Below are 17,542 nucleotides of genomic sequence, written 5' to 3'. Positions count from 1 at the left end.
GTCAGAACGTCTCTTTTCTTCTCGTCTCTTTTTCATGTTTTTGTCGTGAGTCTACCTTGTATTTCTTCTTCTGTGTTCTTGATCCTTGAGGTGTTGTGAGTTGTTTTGTCTGGTTAATTACCTACACCCCAGTCGGGAGGTGAGTGTTTGACAGTTGTCACTGCACTGTGTGTGTGTGTGTGTGTGTGTGTGTGAGTGTGTGTGAGTGTGTGAGTGGAGGTGTAAGTCTGACTGTATTGCAAGACCTCACTTATGTGACAGCATGTAGACATGATGGCTTTGCTGTTGTTCAGGTACTAGACAACATTGTTCTCGTTCTCCTACTTCTCTCTCCTGCACGCGCACACAGACACAAAGACACACACACACAGTGAGGAGTCTCCCATTGTACTCCATCTCTTGCTGTCTCTTTCAGTGGAGGTGGTATTTCTTTGATCACAGCAGCGACACTGATTAAAAGGAATGATGCCTGTCGTGAAGGCAGCCGTATTTATAAGACTAAAGGAGGAGACAAGGATGCATCCCTCCCTCCTTCTCTATCCCTCTCACACATCATCTTCACCTTTTTGTCTCCTTTTCTCCTTCCTTCGTTCTCTGGGTTGACTTTATTACTCTTGTACTTATTTATAGTTCACACTCATACTTATTGCCCGGTTAATATCTGCACTGTTGGTGATGCAGCAACTCGTTCAGTTTTCATTGTGAACATGTCAGTGTGTGTGTGTGTGTGTGTGTGTGTGTGTGTGTGTGTGTGTGTGTTCCTGCATGCTAAGTGTGCCAGATCAGGTAGTTTTAAACAGGACAGCAGAACCTGTCTACTTCTTCCCCTTCATCTCTCTTTAACAAGTTCATTTATTCATGAGTGTGAACACACACACACACTTACACATGCTTGTGCACATACACTCTGGTTGTGTGGCAGGAGGATAGACTGCTGGCAGATAAAAGAAAGAGTTCCTGAGCTGTTGTTAAATAGTCTGTCAGCATGACGTGTGCACAGACACACAAACACACACATCAACACACTCACACACACACACACCAACATACACACACGTAAGCACACAGAAGGTGAAAATGAGCCTCTTTGTTTTCAGATTTATAGATTTTAATTATTAAAAATTTAAAAGGGAGAAAATAATAAGTATTAATTATTCATACACAGCATGTTAATTGGTTCTTGAATATTCAAAACAAAACAATCTCATGAATATTCAGATGTATAAAGAGAGGATTAGAGAGCTCAAATGAAGAAAAACATGTTCCTGTAATGAAAGGAAAGGAAAGGAAAGGAAGGAAAGGAGGAGGAAAGGGAAGGGTCAGCGAAGCCAGGAGAAGAGGATGAAGTGATTGGAGGGGAAAAAGGGGGGAAGGAAAATCAGTAAAAATGAATATAGAGCAGAAGAGGTGCTGTGGAGGAAAGAAAATAAGAATAAAAAGCAAAAAAGAAAGAAAAACAGCAGAGAGTCAGGGGCGTCTTTTGTGTTCTCACCATGATGGATGACAGTGTTGACTAAACGAGCTAAATTAGAAGCTTTTTCCTGCAACTCTGTTGAAATATTATTAACACGCAGCAACTTTAGTGAAACATATGATTCAGCTGCACATAATGACCTTGGCTATTGATTTGGGAGTAGAGGGAGCAGCGGTGTTTTTGTACTGAGAGAGCGGGGGGGCGTGTCAGATGGTTTGTTGCAATGCAGGTCTCCGTTATAGACTGTCATTATAGCATTAACTCATGAGATGCCTTAATATACATACTCTCCTCTACACACACACACACACACACACATAGGGACACACACTTAATAGCTTTAATTAGCTGGGCATGTGTCCAGTCTTGTAATTAGCTAATAACAGCAGCATGGATGTGGTTAATTAGTGGTGGTAGGAGGTGCTTGTGAATTAGAAAGCTAACGACACCATTACTGTGGCAGGAATAACACAGCTATATGAAACACATGAGCATTATTAAATTAAAAATTATATAGGTTCTTTGCAGTGCGTCTTGTTGACTGAACATTCATAATGATAAAAACTGTGGCTCTGACCACCTCCGCTCTCTTTCGCCTCTCATTTTTTTTGTTTTAATGCTCCCTTCCCTCAAAGGTAAGGGAAGTTCCCTGTTAGTTTTCCCGCTTTGTAGCTTTAAAGGAACGCTGAGAGATTTCGGCTTAATCTCTCATTACACATGAAAAGGAAGCGATTATCTGAAGAGCTTGTCGCCTTTCTTCTCTTCATCCTCCTCTCTGCTCCTCCTCATCCTCTACTTAATTGGAGCCCCATCAACCCGTTAATCAAATTACTTCTGAACCAAAATTGACAGTTTTCATTAATTATAAAGGATTATTCTAATTGCAATTCAAATTTATTCATTCACAACAGACGGCGCTCAGTAATATTTCAGTGAATTAGCATATTAAATGGAGTGGTTCGAACATCAGTTATGGTAATGTATGCATATTTCCTTATTTGGACCAGGGTGAGCCATATGCGTGCCACACGGGCAGTTTATATATGTGTGTGTGTGTGTGTGTGTGTCTGTGTGTGTGTGTGGGTGGGTGCACGCACAGGTGAGGAACCTTGACAGTATTTAATTTGTTTGACAAACGTAGCGGGAGTTAAATGCTCTGACTTGCCCTAAACATTTCCCTCACCTTCTCCTTTTTCTTTCTCGTCCTCATTTCTCTCTTCCGTACCTTTTCTCGCATCCTTTCTTTCACCCTTCACTGCTCACTTTTCTCAGAAAAGTCCCAAAGTAATCTTTAGGCTGTTGTCCCGCCAAAGTAAAAGCTCTCACAGTCAAAACTTTAGGTGAATACCATGAAAAATAATGATCTCACTCCTTTATATGAAAGGAGTAACCAAGTGAAGGACACCGATATTAGTGGTAACACCCTTATATTGGGAATTCGGGTGTTTTTCTTGTGTTTTTCACCCAGAAGTTCTTTTTGTGAGGTTATTTTTTCTAGATTTTCACTTGCTTTTTACTTTCGCTTTTGGTCGTGGTTAGGTGTAGGCACAAAAGAACTGCTTGGTTAGGTTTAGAAAAAGATGTGGTTTGGATTTAAATATACCCTTTCACAACATTAGCATGACTGGAATGAGCTGTGACTTTTTGTTTTGTTTCCTTGCCTCTCTGTATATTTAGAGCCAAAGGCATTATTAAAGGAGACACCAGACGCAAAGACAGAAGCTGAAGCAATTTGTAGCACATAATGTTAAAGTGGCAGCCCGAGTGGACAGTGAGTGCTCAGATCAGACTCCAGCCAGAGAGATAGCAACTTAAATTAAATAATAATTCCAAGATGTTGTGACTAAATTAAAAAAACATCCCTTTAAATATACTAAATATCTAAAAAAAAAAAAAAAAAAGCACATACATGTGCATATGTGGTGAAGCGGCACAAGAATATACCAAGTGGCACTTAACGAGTTAAAGATTATTTTATATTTTATTTACAGTACTGTACATCTTATACAACATGCTTCTTTTATGTACAGTTATATACAGTTGAAGGAATGTTTTGCAGTATTTTCCTGAATCTGAGGAGAGAGCACAGCCCTGTATGCTTCACAGTTCATCCTCCTACTACTATCAGCAGTCACATCATCAATAAATGCCAGTGCTTCCACCACATCCACCATGGTTGACAGATGATGTGGTATACTTCATATCAAGATCCTTTTTTTTGCTCCTTCTCCATAGTTTCTTCCTCTAATCATTCTGGTCCAAGTTCATCTTGGTGTCATCTGCCCAAAAATTATTTCCAGAAATGTTCAAGCTCTAATCCGGCCTTCTTGCTCCTGAGTGTAACCAGTGGTTTGCACATTGTTGTAAACCTTCTGTATTTTCATGTATGAAGGCATTGGACACTTGTACAATGACACTCCTACCTCGTTGAGAGTGTTAAATGTTAGAAGGTTTCTTAACCCTGGAAATGGATCTACCATCCTGCACTCTGTGTCTTCTGTGGCCTTTTTATGCTGCTAAGCTGGCCAGTGTATTCTTCTTTTTTTTTAAAGAATGAACCAAATTGTTGATGTTGGCTGCTTTTATATGTCTCTGATAGGCTCGAAAACAAAATAAACCTAAGTAGAAGTGAGGCCTCTGTCAATTGCAGAGAAGACTTTGTATTTTGAGTGCTACCAAATAGATGTCAGTCAATTGTCTGATTACTTTTGATCCTCTCAAAATGGGGATCTATGCATTTAAATGGGTGTAAATCATAAAAGTTAATGCAGTACTTTTGTAACACCGCTTGAATTGAAGCTGAGGTTCTACACTTTAGTCACATCTTGATCAGAAAAACTGTGATTCCCCCAAAACATATGGACCTAACTCTATCACCCTCATTCCTCCTGATATTAAACAAATGATAATTCATCGTTTTTAATGAAATGTGTGCTCATGTTTGCCCACACCTGTACACAAAAAAGGTAAACACATACAGAAGGCTTAAGGTCTTTCAATCCATTAGAGCAAATTGAATAATTAAATAAAGAATCACTTCATGCAAGTGTTTTCTGGTTCTTTATCTACTGTACATGAAAGGTTTGAGTTTAAACTATGGCAACTTTGTAACACTTTACCTTGCTGAGTTCCCATTTGTGTGAAAACAAGAGGTCATGAAACATAAATGTTGAATTTATTGAAGACGGACCAAGCAAGTCCAGCTTGGAGCAACACATGCATGTATCATACATCTGCGTGGAGAAGAAACTTATCAACGTTCCCCTCAATCAGTACCATCATATCTCAGAAATCTCTAAGTAGGCAAGAGATGCGTTTTTACTGACAGTGAAGCTGTGCGTGTGTGTGTGTTTGAGTGACTGACTGATGGAGAGAGGAGGAGACAGGAGGAGAGAGGAAGAAGAGGTTCCTGTCAATATCACTTCCTTCATCGCTCTCTTCCTGCCCTCTGTTCCTTTTCGTACCCCCCACCCACAATCCCAGCCCCCCTCCGACACAATCCATGAATTATTTCTAAGAGCAATGACAAAGGAACAGACGCTCACTCAAAAACAGCCCCACAAGTTTAGTTCATCTGCTGAAACCCCCGCAGCACACTGGCGCTATTGTCTTGTTAGTAGGTAATCACCGAACGGAGGGTGTATCTACGTGTGTGTTTTTCTTTGGTGGTGCTGATAAACTTTATGTGTGTGTGTCTGTGTGAGAGAAAAAAGAGTAAAAAGAGTAAAAAGCACAGAGAGCCTGAGCTTCAGATCGATTTGAGGTAAGCTGTCTGTGCCTGCGCTCCCGCGCACGCATGTGTGTGTTTGTGTGTGCATACTGTACATGTTTGGCCCAGAGCGAGCGATCCTTTAGCTGCTTGCTCCCCACAACTCTTGCCTCCCCCCTTCTCCTCTGTCCCTCCTTCCACCTTTTTCTCTCCTTTTTTTCCCCCTCCTCCTCTGCCTCTCACAAATCAATCTCACTCATCTATAATTCAACAGTTTGCCTTCAGCCTTTAAAATATACACCACAGTAACCTCCTCCCTCTGTCTGTCTAGCCCCTCATCTTTGCCTTTACCTCTTTGCTGTTCTCCCTTGTTTCTCCCCTCTTTTCTCTCCCTCTGGTGAGTCGGACCTCTGACGGCATTTGTAATGATGTTGTAATTTAATCTTATCATGGCCTCTAACTGTAGAGCAGCATCAGAGAGCCAGTAGCGTCGTTTTTGTTCAAGTATTTAACAAAGTTAATAACACCAAAAGCCACTAATCTCTTCAAGTGCATACAAGTAACCCCGGCAATGAATGTCTGGGATCATTTTTATATCAGTGAGGTTTTCAAAACGGCCGCGGCCTCAGTCGTTAAAGAAATCTTAAGATGCTGAAATGTTAAAGATTTTTTCACACAGCACAGCTTGTTTTTTTATGCGGCAGAGTATATTGTATTTATGTAGCTCCTTAGACTGTGTTTATGTAGTACTAATCTCACACTCTTATGGGGCCATAGTCAACACACACATAGAAAAACAAGACAAATTGCTGATTTGAAGCATAAACCCTGATAATTTCCATATGTTTGCCTAATTTTGGTATCGAATTCATATTCTTATTAAATATCTTTCCAGTGATAATAAACTGTTGTCATCTAAGTAGCGTCATACAGGTTCATCATACAGAATGCAGTATCATCGCCAACAGGTTTCCTGACTGAGAGCAGATCCTGTGTGTGTTTGAAACACATGACATCATTTTTCCTTCCACCTATCTGATTCAGGGTCAGCTGGACTCTATCTTAACTGTCAAAGGCCAAGAAGTAGAGTGCACCCTAGGCAGGATGGCAGTTTTGGACTAAGACAGAGAGACATGGAGAGAACATGCTTGCATGATCGTGACCACTTTCCGTTGTTAGACTCCAAATGAAGCAGTTTCACTTTCATGTACCTTATCAGTTGGCCTGTTTACAACTTGTCTGGCTGACCGGTCATGAATGTCTCATCTTCTGCCATTTGTCTGAACAGGATTTGCAGTTTATTGGTCGTCTTCTCTTCTCAGTCATTCACTGACTCAGAGACACAAACACACTGGAGGTTCTCCTAAACCTCTGTATAATTTTGACCGTTAACCTCCAGTAAACCGGCGCTGTATCGACTTATCGCAGCATTTGTAATGCATTACTGGGCTGTGCATCGCTCTGTGCTGCCTTGTCATAAACTGATGACATCAGTGTCAACCTTACATGCAACAATGATGTAATGACACTTGTACAGGTCTGAATGAGTGCGAAGTAAGTACGCCGTGCAAGTTATTAATTCTCAGTCTATCTCAGCCCTGCAGACATTACGAGCCCTTTCTCACAGACATCATGCACACTGGCTATCACCACTCTGGCCTGCGCTGTCATTTAAATATGCAGAGATGACAACAATGACAGCATTAATAGTAATGATAGCAATATGAAGCTAAGCCCTCATCATCATCATCATTAGCATATCTCCAGGGAGATGAGCCGTGATTGACAGCTAGCTGGGTGTTTTTTGGGCTGCAGCTCAGCTATCAATTACCTCTGTGCATATCAACCATCATTATGTAAAATAACTCTGCTTCGCTCGGCTCTCTTAAGTCTTGTTCCCTCGCATAACTCTCTTTCCCTCTCCCATGCATTTCCTCCCTCCTCCCCAGCCCCCTCGCTCCCTCCTCCGCTGCCTTTTTTCTTTCTTCCGCACTCCATTTTGCTCTTCTCCCACCCACCCCTGCACCCGCCCCACACGTTTTGAATGTTGCTCAGCCACTCTGCTCTTTTTCCTCCACTCTCACACTCGAGTTACGTTCAGCACCGCTCACCCATGGCCCTGAGTGTTTTGCATTTGGACATCTTAGCCACAAAAGTTACTTAATATGGTAAATGTGCCTGACGTGTATAGAGAGATGCACAGTGTGTTGTTGCAAAGCAAATGGAAACACACATTAGCCCTCTGTTGTTCATTTTCAACCAGGGTCCTGTTTCGTTATCTTCAATAAGAGATGTCTTCAGTTTGTGTGAAAATCAGCAGAAACGCTCTTTGCACTTCGTGGACAAATTATTAAACTTTGCTTGTTAGATTTTGTAACTGCATGTAGAAAGCACAATATGAAGATTATCAGCTTTGTGTTAGGCAAGACTTTACAAAACTCACATATTAGTGAACCAACCAAAATACATCTTCCCTCCAACTCAGATCCTTCTGATTTCCTTACATTTCTGCATCATATTAGTCTCTCTAATCCATTTAAGACAACTTATCAGCATTTAAAATACTAACTGCCTTTAATTACCACTCCTCTGACCTGTAAGTCAAAGTGGATGTAAACATTTAAAGAGATTTGAACTGAAATCTGTGGATTATAGCACTGAGCCCTGTATCAGCACCTGTTTAATCTGCTGAAGTGCCCCTGAGCAAGATAAAACCACAGCAAAGTAAAACAAGCATTCCTCCAACAGGAAGCAATATATTATCACATTATGACTGCAGTAACAGCCGAACAGACGGCATAATAGGATTTTATGTCCTTGTTTTTCCTACCGAATACTCAGATAGCGGGCACGGGGCCCAGCAGTGCTATCTGATGTCATCACATTAAACAATAACAAACTCACAATGTAAACAGGAAACAGGAAGTTGATCTCTGTGAAAGATCAACAGACTGAGAGGGAAACTCTCACTACTCATATTAGCTGCAGATTAGCTACTGACAAATGAGAATAAAGCACATTTAAAGGCCGGTCACTAATGCGGGGCATATAGCGATAGCATGAACTTGTGCTTCATTTTTTTGTATTTTTTGCAACTGGTCCCTCACTTTGTGCAGAAAATGATCAATTATTTGGCTGTTACGATCGGTACACATACATTTACGAGTTGCTTCGCACACACACGCAGACGGAGAAAGTGAATATCATTCTGTCAGAAAGCTTTGCCAGGAAACTTGGCAGCTAGGTGAAACAAGACATCTAAAGAAAGCAGTGAGACAGAGAAGAGACACAGGAGGCAGGAGAAGCTAAAGCACTGATCTGTTGTTCAGTTTGTCTGCACAAACTGACTCACTGCAATTTCTCCACCTGTCAGCAACAACTCAGAATACCGTGTGTGTGTCTGTGTGTGTGTCTGTTTTCTTTCTCTTCCAAGGCAGCATCGTTATTCTTGGCTCGGTAGCACACCAGGTCTTCTGGGAATAAAACGGACACAGAGATTCAGTCTTAGACGCTCACGATCTTCTTCACACATACACACAAAGCTGGAATTCCCCCAGATGTCACCCTTGCCCCGTTGGTATTGTAACTATTTAAATGACGGGAGAGTGGTCGAAACAAACTCCCATAATCCTCTTTCCCGATTCTCTTTTCCATTTGTTTCCCCTTCACACACTCCTCCCCTCCTCCTCCTCCTCTTCCTCCTCATCATCACTGTTTCTCTCTCTCTCTCTGCATTCAGCCATCTCTCCATCCCCTCTCTCTGTCACTTCTTGTCTCTCTGTTCAGGTCTGTGTTAGCCCTACATATTAAATATTAATGTCAGTTGTGCTCTGAGCCATAATTGCCATCTCAGCCCCTGAATAATGGATGCTGCTGTGCTGTTCACCACTACACTATAGCTAACAAAAAATAACAGCATCCAACTGTTGTTTGCTATATTACTACGACCAACGCAGTACAGTGCAGTAGTGATAAACCTGTCCACCCCCAGATAACTTCCCAACAGTGCTGGTATGAGCAGCTGTAGTTACTTTTTCACATTAAATGATTTGTTTTTTTAACAGTCTAAAAGGGTGTATTTTAACCCTAACTTAACAGTTTTTTGCTAACCAAACAGGAAGTGAAAGAAAAAAAAAAACAACTGAAAATGAGACCATCTGCCTGCTTGTGCTCGTTTTATGTGTCCGTTTGGACGTTAGGTTCCTGTGCAGTCCTTCAAAAACCCAGCAGCAACAGCTCGACTGTGTGTTGTTCCAACGCTGATCAGTGGACCGCAAAAGAGAAGAGAGCTTCAGCTTTTCATTTTGTATGTTATAACTTCATTCTTTTCTGCAGCTGGCTGACAGACCAACAACAGCACAAGCTAGAGCAGCCCACAGACAGGTCGCACCACATACATTGGAAACTGCCTCCAACAGGCAGCAGACGTTCTCTGCAGGTAGACGGGCTGTCTATAGCACCCTGCCAATGCACTGCCAAAGGAGAACCATATTCTACCCATTATTCACACTTTGACGTCTCATAATATTGAAAATAATTCTTACAAGGGTCATTTAAGCTGGCAGAAATAGAGATAGTTGATTATTTATCCGCAAGACCTTCTGGCTGATTATATTTTACGGTTGCCTAGCACTTTGTTTTAGTAGCATCAGTATTAACAATATAGCATGCTAACAACCCAGCAAAATCTTTTATATTTAAGTTTATAAAACAAACACACTAAAAAAAGTGCTCTCCTGTTGCACAGTCTTGCATGGTTAAGAATACCTTAGTAAAGCTAGCATTCAGCTGCAAGCTCTCCCTGAATACTGAAGATGAGAAACACAGAGATTATCCTGTATACACTGGATGTTGTTGTCTTTAGCACCTATGTTTTCATCCACACTCTGACTCTATAATGAAAAATCACAAGTGTATAAGACAGTATTACTTTTGCATGTTAATGTTTTTGTCTTTCTTCTTTTATTAGTTTAAATTACTGCTCCGCCTGACTCCAACACTTCCATGAAGAGCTGTGTGTGCATGTGTGTGCGTGTGTGTGTCTGTGTGTGTAGCAGGCAGGACTGGTGTCAGGTCAACTCTGTGAGTGTGGTACTCACAATATAGCAGCAAAGGTCAACAGCGCCGTTATCACTTGAACATGATCGGGCCTCAAAGAGGGAGAGCAGTAGAGGAGGGAGGGGGAGCGCTCTCCCCTCCCCCACAATCACTCAGACCCTTATAATTGCCCATTTTAATTGGAGGCCTCTTAACGACCAGCGACTGGACCAGCCAATCAATTCACACAAGGTGTCTCTGTGCGTGTGTGTGTTGCTGCAGGGTCTCTTTGTAGCACAGTTGATTAGGCCAGATGGGGTCAAGTGAAGGGGAGAGAGGATCGCTCCCATACTGCATTAAAATGTAGAATATGTACTTTTGACAGTCAATGAGAGAAAACACTCACACCGGAAAAGGACAGAGTCGAGTGGAAGATGGAAATATGAAAAATAATGAGATCACCAATAAGCTGAGCCAGTGATAGAAGGAATGCACTGAGAGGGGGGAATTATTGCTGTAATACTGATGTGGTGATTATTAAGGTGATGTTTAAACCATTCCTATCTTTCTCAGTGGAGCAGCAACAGAGAAAGCAGCAAGAAGAGCCTGCAGCAGAAATATTGTTACAGTAGCTGCAGAGCAGAAATAGACATAAAGAAGTTCATTTACTCAGAGCACCTAAAGGAGTCCTGTTGCGCTGTAGAGGAGTGCCTTACTGAGGTTTTATTTCTGCCTTCCGTTTTATCGATACAACATACAAGTGCGCCAACGGCTTGTTGTAAAAGTCAGCTGCAAAAGTCAGCTAAGTCCCAGTTTACTAAGGATTTAATGAACTGGGACATATAACATAGCAGAGTCTCAGCAATGGCAGGATGATAGGAGGTATGTTAGGACACTGTGGAGACTAGTTGCTGGTGATGGCAGCTCTCTCACTGACCAGTGTGAGGTGGAGATGGAGGAGGCAGGATGCAAGAGTCTAAAAGGCAGAATGACAGGAGAGTATATGAAACAGCCTGATTGGCTCACAGAGGCTGGGTAAGAAGATGACTGAACTTGAGTAATGATGACAGAATTGAGCTGGACACTGTGGGAAAGTGAAAGAGTAGACTAGAAGCCCAAACCCCCAGGAATACACACCTTCCTCAGTGAACTTCTAGGGCTCATTTATAAAATGGTTCCATATTCATACTTGGAAGTCTTCTGATCGTTCCCAACAGCCTGCTTATGTTTTATTCATTAAGGAAAAAAACATACGCTTACGAAAGAAGGCTGTAAGGTCCGCGATAAATTTATTTAATATATAAAATCAACTTAATTCGACAGACCCTGCCTTGTTATTTATTCTCGACTAATGCCAGCTTGAATGAGAGATTATGTCAAGAGCGAGAAAAAGAAAAGAGGAAGTCAAACATGGAGCACGGAAATGCACTGATTGAGATGGGACACATAGTCAGAACTGTAAAGTTCACCGGCAGCTTGGATGCATACGTGTAGCAAAGTGTAATACCCTTCACACCAGCAGTGGGAAAATCACTCATGGTGTCTAAACTTTACACAGAGATAACGTTGAGGTCAAAGCAAGGTTTATTTTTACATTTAAAACAATTTAAACAATGTTGTTTGTGGTTATAGATGGTTATAGATGAGACCACAGTGACAGTGCATGTAAAATCCATTCAGTTTGTTTTAACTAACAGAGTAAGACACATGCATTTGATTATGAGAATCCAACCTTGTGTTGTGTCTCCCCAATTCATTGTATCTGCTTTTCTATTGTCTGAAACTCTTAAAAACTTATAAATAATTCATATCACTTATATATTTGTGTTGACCAAAAACCAAGACAGCATTAAAACTTTAACTAGATGTGTAGAGATGATATTCTTGGTAAGATCTGCGTTATATACTCTTCCATCAGATCAGTGCTTTTGAACAGCTCCACAGTCTTTATTTTAATATTTTGTCCTTTATTATACTTTTTATCTTATATGTATGTTATACAACATTGTAGAAGCAAATTATGTTTAAATTACCGTTTTCAGAAGCAGACGTTTCAATTACAGCACCATTTGCAAGAGTTACATTAATAAAATGCTTATAGTTTTACACTATAAAGATGAATTTTTTTCTCTTTCCCATTGGGTTTGTTTTTTGTTTGAATCCATATTATTTTCAGTCTTTGAAATTTAGGTCTTTTACTTGTAAATTATTATGGGTTTTTTTTGTTTTTTTTAGTATATCAGACAGATGAGCGGGGAAGTGTGTAAGCCTCCCAGTCGCCTCCTTTACACAGAGATCTACAGCACAGGGTCAGCTGAGGCGCTCATGTTAACGCTATGCTAGTGTTGTGAGAAGGACTAGACAGTGGGAGGTCAGCAGAGGTCACCGTGGCTGTCCTCCGCTGTGATAGGCTGTCACCCGGAGGTTAAGGGTCAAGATAATTAGGTATTCAGAATCCCAGCGCCGGTGTTCTAATGAAGCTTGAGCTCGTTAATGCAGAGTTCTACACTCAGACCTGCCACTAGGCTGTGCTGCACCGTCACACACACACACACACACTCGCATGTGGACTACATGTTTGCGCGCACACACACGGGCACGCTCATGCCTCTGCTTTGTTCTGGTGGTCCAATTCAAGGGCTGTCATCTCTTGAACAGCAGAGCTTTGGGCTCAGCCACCAGGGAATGGAGATAATACAGACATATTTTCATGAAATCTAACATAATGCAATAGCTCTGCAATCTTAATCTTATAATGGAGTTATAGTATAGGATAGTATAGTATTATATTCAATAATTTTCTGAGATATAGAGGTGTCTTTTTCAATCTTATCTTTAAATATCTTGTGTTGGAGGGCTGTAGTTTGTGTAAATAGTCCTGTAGACCTTTGAAATGGCAAATATGGTTAATGTAAAAAATATTGTATTGGATTGTGTTACAATTTTTATGTGGTGCTTTAGGTTTTCATCCTAGGCTAGTAACGCTGTTTGATCTCATTTCTTTGTTTCTGTAAAGAAATTCCTCCCGGATTAAAGTGAAACTGAAGACAATCATCTGCTGTTTATTAACACAAAATATATTTGCAAAGTAAAAGGTTTTGCATGAGTGCAGAGGAAGGGAAGTGGCGGTCTTCTTTGTGTTTGAGGCTGTGTGATAGGGTATTGCTTTTGTTGAGCTGTGAGGAGCACAGATGTAACACAAATACACATGCAAACATGAACATGTGTGGGTGTTTGTGTTTTTCTGTGCAAGTGTGCCTTGTTGCTTCTGCCAGGCTGGCCAGCTGGCTCACAACAAAACACAACCTGGATGTGTTTGTTTGCCGTTGATGGCCATCTGTGTGTTTGATTTATTCTGTAATATAGATTCATGACATATGGTCCCATTTCAAACACCTAATGTCAACATAGCTCCACTTTTTAATGGCTTGACATCAGGGTTAATGTTAAGAAAGTAGATCCTGAATCTTAATTTTTGCAGAAATATACAGTTGCTTATTATCTTTAACACTAACTGGATTTATGCTTTTTCGTGACTTATGGAAAGACGGAAACAGCGGGAAGGCTGTAGCTAGATTTTTGAGAGCTGAAATTCACAAAAAGTGTAAAACTTAAGGTCAAACTTATGATTTCCTCACAGTCACGTAGTTTCTGCAGTTTTGCTACAATACTATAAAACTTCCCTTCTCATGTGCTCATCCGCTGTCTTTTTGTGGACTTTTCAAAGAAGCTGCTGTGGATTTAGGAACAAAAAAGTTCCTTACATCTGCAAGCAAATTCCACAAGGAAATTCATTTTGACTTTCACACAGTATGAAATATTAATTTCCTTCTCTGTTTATGTGGATGTGTCTGCACTGGGCCTGAGCTCGCATTCTGGAGGAAAGCAGTCTTCACTCTGGTCTATTGTTGAGCTGTTAACCTCAAATATGGCCTTATCCTCTTTGTCTCCACAGATTTTTCCTCAAGTTTTTCCTCAAGTGCAACCAGAACTGTTTGAAGAATGCAGGAAACCCGAGAGACATGAGGAGGTTCCAGGTACAAACCGCAAGATTTTCTTCACTCTCGTAATTCATTCCTCATTTTCTTTTGTCGAGGCTTCTCTCTATACCTCGCTGTCTTTTTTCTCTCATTCTCGCCCTTCCCTTTGTCTCCTGTGGACATACCACATAACGACACACATGCATGGCTGCTGCAACACATATACGCAGGAATGTGTGTATGCGTGTGTTTCTGTGTAAGTAAATAAGCTATCAGCGCCTGTACAGGAAACATGAGATCCTGACCCTGAGTAGTTGGAGCATAAATATACACACAATGCAGGGGTATAGAGGGGAGAGGGTAAGAGAGCCAAGCACAGAGTGTGTGTGTAAGAGAGAGGGAGAGATAGGCCACAAATTGGCAATCATAAAAGAAAGATGCTAAAAAAAATCATGGCAACCAAAAAGAAAGAGATTATGCAGTCTGACAGGTGAGGCTGGGACACAGATGGGGGTCCAGGGTGTCCCCCGCCTCTCGCCCTGTGTCAGCTGGGATAGCTCCAGCTGCCCATGACCATAAGCTGGATAAGCAGTGAGAAAAATGGGCGTATAAATAGGATATGGAAGAAGCAACTGAAAAATCCCATTTTTATTATCAGTCTAACATTCCCAGTATGCATCGGCATACTACAAACCTGAGGGACCACAAGTGACAGAGACACAGCACGCGAATGCATTGCCTGTGACACTGTATCAAGAAAGAAAGAAAGAAGGTTGTGAATAAGATTTCAGGCAGTGCACTCAGTATTATTTCCTTATCTAAAGGCCACAACACAATCAGGAAGACACCACTTGAGCATGAATAGAGAAACTGGACGCCCAGGAGATACTGATAGATTTATTACCGTGGCACATGAGTATGGGAGTGTGTGTGTGTGTGTGTGTGTGTGTGTGTGTGTGTGTGTGTGTGTGTGTGTGTGTGTGTGTGTGTGTGTGTGTGTGTCTTTCTGGCGTGGCGTGCTCTCTTGTGTACAGACTTGTGTGTGTGAGAGTGAGACGGGATGGAGAGAGTCATCCAGCACCAAGTGTGTGACGGTATCTGTGCCTCTAATTGTGCAGCTCTATTGTAGTGGAACCAGAAAAGACAGCTCTGTTTCCCTGGGAGATAATTAAGGGCCGGACCCATCAGGAACTATTGGACAGAGGAGGACACACACACACACACAGAGTGTACAGTGACTTAGTGTGTGTTGAGGGTGCTGGTAATAGCAGTGATAACAGGTTACATTTAAAGAGCTTTTCACAGTTTCATGCTTTTAACTCCTCCCTGCGATGATCCCTCGACCCCCGACTTTATAATTCCTCATTTTTTCTTTTCTTTTTTCTTTTTCTTTTTCTTTTCTTTCTCTTTCCCCGTTCCCTCCCTCCCTGCCTACCTCCTTTCCCACCCCTACCCATTTTTTATGTCCACCTTTTCCACCTCGTTCCCCAATCCCCTCCTCGTTAATCACCTTATTTTCTCAATTGTCCACCCAACTCTCTCTGCCACTCACCCCCTTACCTCTCTCCAGGTGGTCGTATCAACGACAGTGAGCGTGGAGGGACACGTCCTGTCGGTCTCTGACAACATGTTCGTTCACAACAACTCCAAACACGGTCGACGGGCCCGCAGGCTCGATCCTGTGGAGGGGACGCCGTCTTACCTAGAACACGGTAAGGAGTGTGTGTGCATGCATGCAAGCACGTGTGTGTGTGTGTCTGAGAGCATAAGCAGCATGGCCACCAGATGGTTGATGGTTTAATCCTATCAGGTGATTCCTGCCCCTCCATCTGGCTAATCCAACTCACTACACACACACATTGCATGGTGTGGTGCTTTCTGTGTGTGTCAGTGTGTGTGTATCGGTCTAATATCATTATGCTTTTTTTCATACTCAAACCCAGAGTAAGGGGTGTTGTTGTAATTCAGCTGCATACTGATAATCACACACAAACACCTACACTGAGATGAGAGCTGGTTTTTGACAGACGGGTTTTTGTTGTTATGATATAGGATTAGATCACATGAGCTTAAACACACAATACTCTGTCATATTGAAGTGACATAAGCTGACTGTATCCATTATGTTTGAAGTCATGTGATGCACACCAAACCGTCTGTGTGTGCTTTTATCCATGTAAGATCATTAGTTTCAGAAATGAACTGTCCTAATCTCGTGCCAGTCAAGCTTTGGGATCAACAAACTGTAAACACACCAATACAGATTGCGTCCAAATGATGCTTTTAAACTACCTTCAATCAACGATAATGGAAAATTACACAGTGAAACAAGAAGTGAGCTTCTGTTTTTGGGGTTTTTTGTACGAGTCATTTAAATAAATCTCTTTTTTACCAGGAGTAAATAGTAAACTAACTGCTGTTGGTTCAGAGCTTTCAGTGATTTCTTTTAAAATTTTGGTTAAATTCTATTATTATGACAGTCTATTCTTTCCCACTCAAACACTTCTCAGAAACATAAATAATGGTTGAAACTGAAGTGAAGAGAACCCAAAGACTTTACTTGATACTTCAGCACTCGTTTCCTGTGTTTATCATTTTACTCAGCAGAATTATTTACAAGGGGAAACCCTTCTTTTTTGCACAAGGACCCATTGAAAAAGGACTCAGTCTTTGAATCTGCAGTGTGTTCAGTGAATAAGTGTGATGATCTGGAACACAGCCAGAATCCGCGGGTGCAGCAGAATGAATTATGAGGTGCAGATGCAACAGGGATGAAAACGCTTCAAGCCAGATTTCCCCTCCAGTTTGCAGACTGAGTTGTGTTTTTTTCCAATAGTAATATAGTTAATATTTCATGTCTTTTTCAGCTGCAGTTTATTGTAGTTGCATGTTAAATACCAAAAGTACCTAATTCTTTTTTTTCACCCTTTTACTCATGGATCTAATCATGCTCTCATCTATATGCTCCAGGAGCAGCGCCCTGCATTAAAGCCATCAGTCCCAGTGAGGGCTGGACTACGGGAGGTGCTACTGTCATCATCATAGGAGACAATTTCTTCGACGGTCTCCAAGTAATCTTCGGTACCATGCTGGTTTGGAGCGAGGTCAGTTTACCAGCCGTCATCATCCTGCCCCAGTGTTGTTTCAACCCCTCAACTGTGTGTTTTTGCCTTCGGAGCTTTGGAAGTAATTCAATATGAAAACACACTTTTCGTCATGGTCAGGCTCTTAACTGTGCGTGATCAAGTGCATGTTTGTGTGTACGTGTGTGTGTATGTGTGTTAATGTTTGTCTAAATGAGGTTTGGCTCTCTAATGAGTCCCCACCAACGAGCGACCACCG

General features: G+C 41.5%; 1 protein-coding gene across 9 annotated transcripts in view; it reads left to right on the top strand.

The window, feature by feature from the left end:
• Window positions 1-17,542, top strand: part of LOC120733716 (transcription factor COE1-A-like) — a 90,100-nt gene that overhangs the window by 42,500 nt on the left and 30,058 nt on the right. For all 9 annotated transcript variants that reach the window (XR_005695895.1, XR_005695894.1, XM_040032075.1 and 6 more), the window contains exons 7-9: window positions 14,176-14,257; window positions 15,771-15,912; window positions 17,171-17,304. Coding sequence is in view for 7 of the 9 variants with exons in the window: in XM_040032075.1 (XP_039888009.1) it covers window positions 14,176-14,257; window positions 15,771-15,912; window positions 17,171-17,304 (358 nt within the window). In the remaining 2 variants the exon portion in view is untranslated. The remainder of the gene's footprint in view (window positions 1-14,175; window positions 14,258-15,770; window positions 15,913-17,170; window positions 17,305-17,542) is intronic.

Source organism: Simochromis diagramma, unplaced genomic scaffold (genome assembly GCF_900408965.1).
Source record: "Simochromis diagramma unplaced genomic scaffold, fSimDia1.1 OVJJ01000216.1, whole genome shotgun sequence".
NCBI lineage: Eukaryota > Metazoa > Chordata > Actinopteri > Cichliformes > Cichlidae > Simochromis > Simochromis diagramma.
Note: the sequence above shows the minus strand (reverse complement) of the source record. Positions and strands in the feature narration are given on the sequence as shown.